Consider the following 6,423-nt stretch of genomic DNA (forward strand, 5'->3'; position numbering starts at 1 on the left):
ATTTACTTCACGAGGGAGGTGAGGAATGCAGTGAGGAATGTGAACATTGTGTACTTTTCCCCTCAACTCTTTCAACTACAACAAGTAGTACTTAGGAACATCCCCATAACAGGAATATTACAAAAACAACCATTCAATTTTGAGTGCCGATTGCAGTGGAGATACATTTATCATGTATTTACAAAAATAAATATCATCTAATATCATTTAATTTCCTTTCCAATTGAAAGGGTCAGAAAGATTTAGCTGAAATTCCAGAAATCATTCAAATAAAACGTGTACAACTGGGATGAACGAAATTATCTATATTTAAATACAAATTATAATCATGGAAAAATCTCGAATCCCCCCAAAACACGACTATGTCCATCTATCTAGTATGTAATTATGTTAATTGTATTGGGAAATAACAATGTGAAGAAAACAAAGATCGATTATTAAAAACCTAACTCTATATCTATGGAACATAGTAACTACATATCCCACAGTGCAACGCGAGAAGCTGGTTAAACATATGCCTGCACATATTTCATTCATATATATCTTCTTCTGTCTTGTTTGTGTTGAATTCTATCAATCAGATATTAATCAGAGTAACGTAAAATCAAATAAATCTGACATCGGTTGAAGTAGCAACTAAAATATCAGGTTGTTTTTTAATCAGGCGGGGTCCTGAGGTCCGCTCAGTCTTCAGTACTAAAGGTGAGAAGAACATTTCTATCTGAAGAGAAGTTTGGGACCAACGTAGCTAACGCTAGCCAGCTAGCCGCCCGCTCGTTAAGCCGCGTATTGGCTCCTTTTAACCACAAACCCGCCGCCTTCGACCACATGGAGGCCGCCCGGGCGACCCTGTGCGTCCTGGCCGTGTTTGGAGCCCTGCTCCCGGGGAGGAGCGCGGTGCTGGCGTCCTTCTCCCAGGCTCTGGACAGCGACTTCACGTTCACGCTGGCCGCCGGCCGGAGGGAGTGTTTCTTCCAGACCATGAAGAGTGACGCCTCGCTGGAGATCGAGTATCAGGTGATTGTAGAAAACTCTCATATAGCTCACTACGTGTACCTGTGGGAAGCCCAACCACCTGTCCGATCACAAACAGCCCCAAGCGGGCAGATCGGTGCTGTTTCCATGGTAACGTGTAGTGGTTTCCCCACATAGACTAATGCGAACCTCACTCTAATGTTAAACTAGCTATTGAGCAGCGGCAGGTAATAGTCACACACCTGCAGTAAACCTGTTATGCCGGTCAGCCTGCAGCCGAATGACACTCTGACGTCTGCTGTGACGTCACGTAGGTGCTCTCTCACCTTCTGTTTGTCAGAGGACAATGTAGAAGCTCAACGTCTCGCACTAAAACCTCCCCTTTTCTCTTCTCACCTGCAGATATTAGACGGCTCCGGTCTCGACGTAGATTTCGTGATCACTTCTCCTTCTGGCCAGGTGGTGTTCAGCGACTATCACAAGTCGGACGGAGTTCACACGTAAGTTGGAACCCGAAGATCATATTATATCTCTATCATGTTCAGTTTGACGCTCCACGCCCACCTGATCTGGTCAGTCCACCTGTCGTTTCACAAGTTAAATGCAGCTTGCTTTAGTGAAACCACCCCACACCTTCTCACCGCCTTTCTCCTCCCTCCAGCGTGGTCGACACAGAGGACGGAGACTACATGTTCTGCTTCGACAACACATTCAGCGCCGTCTCCGAGAAGCTTGTCTTCTTCGAGCTGGTCCTGGACAACATGGAGCAGGACGAGGAGGTGGACGACTGGAAGGAGTACGTCCAGGGAACCGACGTGCTGGACATGAAGCTGGAGGACATCATGGTGAGGGACTCTCAGTTTGACCAACTTGCAGGCACATTGAAGGGTTAGCTTAGCATTAGCGGCCGGTAACAAGCGCAGATCCAATGAAGCTTGAAGCGATGACACGCTACGTCACACCATAACGCGTGACCTCGTAAGGGGGGGGGCGGTGGTGGGTTGTTTGTGGTCTTACGCAAGCAGAGTCCTTAGAGGGACACACAGTGAACTGTCCCCTATTGTCTCTGCTTGCACCAAAGTAGCAACGTCACCAGGAGCTGCTTCCCAATCTGAGTCAGAGGTCACATGGACCTCATTTACTCGCCACTTTAAAGACAGGAAGTGAGTGGCTCATCCTGGCAGGAAGTGTGAAAGCCCCACCTGACCTCAGAGCTTTGTTTGGCCTTTTAGGGGCGTGGCTACATGAGGGTAGAATGTGGCCACAGGCTCCTCCCCTTCCTCTTTGTAGCTTCTGCTGCATCCTGTGGGCTCTGTGAGAGACGCAAACAAGTCAGATTGTTTCCCGCTGAGAGGCCGCTATGCAGAGGAGCCTCACCCCCGCGTCTCACCTATGTCCCCCCCCCCCCACAGGACACCATCAACAACGTGAAGGCTCGCCTGGGGAAGAGCGTGCACATCCAGACGATGCTTCGGGCCTTCGAGGCTCGCGACCGGAACATCCAGGAGAGCAACTTCGACCGGGTGAACTTCTGGTCGGTAGTGAATGTGGTCGTCATGACGATGATTTCTGCGCTTCAGGTCTACCTGGTCCGCTCGCTGTTTGAGGACAAGAGGAAGATCCGGACATGACACAGGAGAGATCTGCTGACTATGTCTCTCTCTCACACACACACACAATGTTACTGATGCTGCAAACAAACTGAACAAAGTCCTCTTTTCTTTGGACGTGTTTTTAGAAGATGAGACTCGATGAAGAAATAACAATACGTTGTATAAAGTTCAGATTAGTTTATATCTCTGCCAAATCAGAGTGGGAAGTGCAATCCACTCAATGCATCTTTTGTATGTTACCATGGCGACGGGTCCTGTGAACCCTGGTGCACGTTCCCGCTGATGGGTTTTAATCGTAGAGGACGACCTCTCTTAAGGACCCCCCCCCCCCGCTGACAGGTGTCTGCTTCCAGTGAAGACGTCTACTTCTGTGCCAGGGACACCTGGAGGGTCGTGACCTCTGCTCCCTTTGAAGTGCTCTCGTCCGTCTCCACCTTTTTTAAAGCTTTTATCTCTGCATTTCTTTGATTTTTATGTTCTACAAAGTAGTCAGAGCAACGTGTCTCCGTGTCCTCCTGCTCTCAGAGGTCAACACACCAGATGAGTGGGTCTAGTTGGACCACTAGAGGAGACCCCTGGGTCCTCACTGCCCTGCTGCATGTCACTAAGATGAAGAGAACCTCTTCATCAGTCATAGTGAGACGCTTCAGGCAGACAGTTTGTTCTTTTCTCCTAAAACGGAGGAAATTGATTTCTTGTTTGCTGGCTAGAAACTATTCTTTAAACTAGCCCACATTTACTAACAAAATGCCTCATTTACAGATTCAGTCAATTTTTCAATACATGCAGTACAAAAAACCCCAACCCACGTTAATGTTACATGAACGTGTGTGTCTCTAATGCTGTGGAAGTGTTTGAAGTGACTGTTGATATTTTGGGTTTGGGATAAAACGTGATCTTCATCATCTGCCTCAGTTAAGAAATGATGTTACTTTAAGCACTGTGGTTCGATTCTGTAAGTGATGGATCAGCAACATTAAGTTTCTGGTTTATTTCAAAGGAGTTCAATGTTCTACAAAAATAAAAGATGTCAAATACTAAATAAATACAATTCTGAGTAAAATAAGTGTGTTTACTTCCCTGTTGGAGCAGCAATCTTAATCCATCTAATACCAACGTATATGAATGTTACGTCTGTTCCTCTTCATCAACACCGTGTCCACTTCTCTATGTTCATATAGAAATTCTGTGGAATCTTCAGTACTTAGAGTTAAGTGCAAATTAAAACACAACTTCTGAAACTGGGCCCTTTTCTTCCATAAAAAAGCTATGAGTAGAATTCTATAACTTTACACAAAAAAACTCCATCTACAACCTCATGAATAAAACACCAGATGCAGAGTCCTTCAGATTTTAATTCGTAAATAAACTAAATGGACAAATGCAAAACGTTTCTTAAAACATCCGGTGACATAATTACTTTAAGAAAGCATGAACGTGTTGAGTTATGCTTTTTAAATGTGTATTTCTGCTCACAGGGACCAATGTCGAGGTGAAACGGACAGGATGACGTAGGCAGACAGTGCGTGACGCGCTTTCTGCTTCAACAGAACCCACCAGCAGGGGGCACGTGACCTCCAGTATAATGACAGCAGAGGACTGTCACGTCGGTACCGAATAAAACACCTTCTCAGGTAGGTGAGCCATTATTATGTTTAAATATTGTATTCTTGAGTGACTCTTTAACGTCTCGTTTCCATAAAACAGGCGGTTACGTAAGGCACGTTGGATTGTATGGTCTAAGCCGGAAGTAGCGATAGCTCCATGCTAGCAGCAGCGAGACACCGCTGAAACTCTCACAATACAGACGTCATCCCAAATATGATCCAAATATCTCTAAAACGACACGTTCTGGCTGCTATCGACACGTAAGACGTCAAGAAGCTAATGTAGAGTCAAACGAATGGGCACAAAGTTAGCTCAGTTAGCTCGGCTTTAAAGCTACTTCAAGTGTTTGCTAAAATAATCGTAAATGCCGACATCAATATTCAGTGGATAAGTTCACGGACTCATCTGTCTTCCCTGGGATTTAAAACATGTATAAATATAATATTATAATTAAATAGTTTACTCATTCCTTGCCGTTTTTTGTCTCTTTAAAATGTTACAATTTGTGGCTATATATTATATTCAATATATATATATGTATGGTGTAAAATTAGTGAGTGCATTCTAAAATCAAGCGCATTGATAATGTGTTTCACTTGATGTGAACTAAGACTTCGCTAAGGAAGTCTCCAAAAGTAAAATGATACAGAACAAATTTGAGGTTGAGATTAACGTGTGTGTTTGTTTTCAGGGTCATGGGACCAGACGGGGCCCCTGGTGCCGCTGTGCCATGGCGGAAGGTTCTGTGGGAGCGCCAGCCGTACCCCGACAACTACGTGGACCAGCGGTTCCTGGAGGAGCTGCGGAGGAACGAGGGCCTTCGGCAGTACCGGTACTGGGCCGTGGTGAGGGAGGCGGGCTTCGTCGGGGAGCAGCTGTCCTGCGTGGCCATCTTCATCACGCTGTGGCTCTACATGGAGCAGGTAGAGCTTCCTCAGGAACCCACTGCGCCTATTTGTGATTTGTGTGTGAAACGTCTCCCTCGTCCTCTCAGAGTCTGCTGTCCCCGGAGACGCTGCTGTGGACCAGCCTGGTCTGCGCCCTGCTGGGTTACGGCCTCCACCGCGCCCTCTCGGCCCCGCCCCAGACGGGCTGCGAGCCCCGGACCCGACTGGCCGACCTGCAGAGCGCCGCCATCTTCCTCTCCTTCACCTTCGGCTTCTCCCCGGTGCTGAAGACGCTGACGGAGTCGGTGAGCACGGACACGGTGCACGCCATGGCGGCCGTGATGCTGCTGGCCCACCTGGTGACGTTCCCCTACGCTCGGCCCGCCCCCCCCGGCAGCGTCTCCCTGAACGCCGCCCTGTTTGCCTCGGTGTGTCTGGCCTCTCGGCTGCCCGGCGCCCTGCACACCTTCGCCATGCTGAGCTGCGCCCTGCTGGTGTTCGCCCTGTGGCCCTGCCTGCTGCAGAGGCTGCGGGGCGGCGCCCCGGGACACTTCACCGCCGTGTGCGCAGGGGTCTGCGTGGTGGGGGTGGCCGGTCTGGGGTCACGGTGCCCCGGGGGGGCCGCCCTCATGGCCCTGGCCCTGGGGAGCGTCACGCTGCTCTGCCCGCTGCTGCTGGTCAGGCTGCAGAGGCACAAGGACAACATCCAGGGGCCCTGGGACGAGGCCGAGATCCACGAGGAGCTCGGCCACCTCGCCCAGTGAGGGGCCGGACCAGTGAGGGGCCCGGACCAGTGAGGGGCCTGGACCAGTGAGGGGCCCGGACCAGTGAGGGGCCCGGACCAGCCGGGTCAGGAAGAGGATTTCATATCTACGGTCAACACGTCCTCTGAAGGAGAATATGAAGACGGTTTTTAAGTGTTGACCTCTGACCTCACCAACATGCTGTGATGACCTTTTCTCACTGGACCCCTCTGATATGGATGTTTTTTATTATGCAGTATAAATAAGCGGAAGCCAAATGGTGTGCAAATTATTTAAGAAAAAAGTTGGAACGGTTTCTGACGACAGTTAAATGTAAAAAGTATTTTAGTGGCACATGATGCATTAATAATTGATTCTGTTGCCATGTTATTTGTGGACTGATTGCTGGTCAGATTAAAACAGTATCTGAAGATGCCTTTCAATATGGTATCATTTATCAAACTATTCTAATTTACTCAATACAAAACATACAGAAGCCCATAGCTCTATATCTATAAAAATGTATAAATAAAGTAATGAGTAATCACTGACTGCAGCTTCAAATATTTTGTTGCATTAATTGCAGATTAAAGTGTT

At 48.1% G+C, this 6,423-nt stretch overlaps 2 protein-coding genes across 4 annotated transcripts; both read left to right on the forward strand.

Moving 5' to 3' along the window:
• The first annotated feature begins 672 nt into the window (after positions 1-672).
• On the forward strand, positions 673-3,795 carry tmed5 (transmembrane p24 trafficking protein 5). The gene is made up of 4 exons (XM_037469500.2): positions 673-1,017; positions 1,378-1,475; positions 1,637-1,820; positions 2,388-3,795. The coding sequence occupies exons 1-4, from the start codon at positions 829-831 to the stop codon at positions 2,604-2,606; spliced, it is 690 nt and encodes a 229-aa protein (XP_037325397.1). The 5' UTR covers positions 673-828; the 3' UTR covers positions 2,607-3,795.
• Positions 3,796-4,065: 270 nt separating this feature from the next.
• pigc (phosphatidylinositol glycan anchor biosynthesis, class C) lies at positions 4,066-6,377 on the forward strand. 3 transcript variants are annotated; one of them, XM_037469497.2, is made up of 3 exons: positions 4,066-4,222; positions 4,888-5,119; positions 5,191-6,377. In XM_037469497.2, exons 2-3 carry the CDS (start codon positions 4,892-4,894, stop codon positions 5,845-5,847), a joined length of 885 nt encoding a protein of 294 aa, XP_037325394.1. In that variant the 5' UTR covers positions 4,066-4,222; positions 4,888-4,891; the 3' UTR covers positions 5,848-6,377. The 3 variants fall into 3 exon arrangements, with proteins under 3 accessions (XP_037325394.1, XP_037325396.1, XP_062419215.1); XM_037469499.2 differs by having other exon boundaries at positions 4,069-4,226; XM_062563231.1 differs by lacking the exon at positions 4,066-4,222 and adding an exon at positions 4,331-4,456.
• Positions 6,378-6,423: the final 46 nt, after the last annotated feature.

This window comes from Pungitius pungitius, chromosome 7 (assembly GCF_949316345.1).
Source record: "Pungitius pungitius chromosome 7, fPunPun2.1, whole genome shotgun sequence".
Taxonomy (NCBI): Eukaryota; Metazoa; Chordata; class Actinopteri; order Perciformes; family Gasterosteidae; genus Pungitius; species Pungitius pungitius.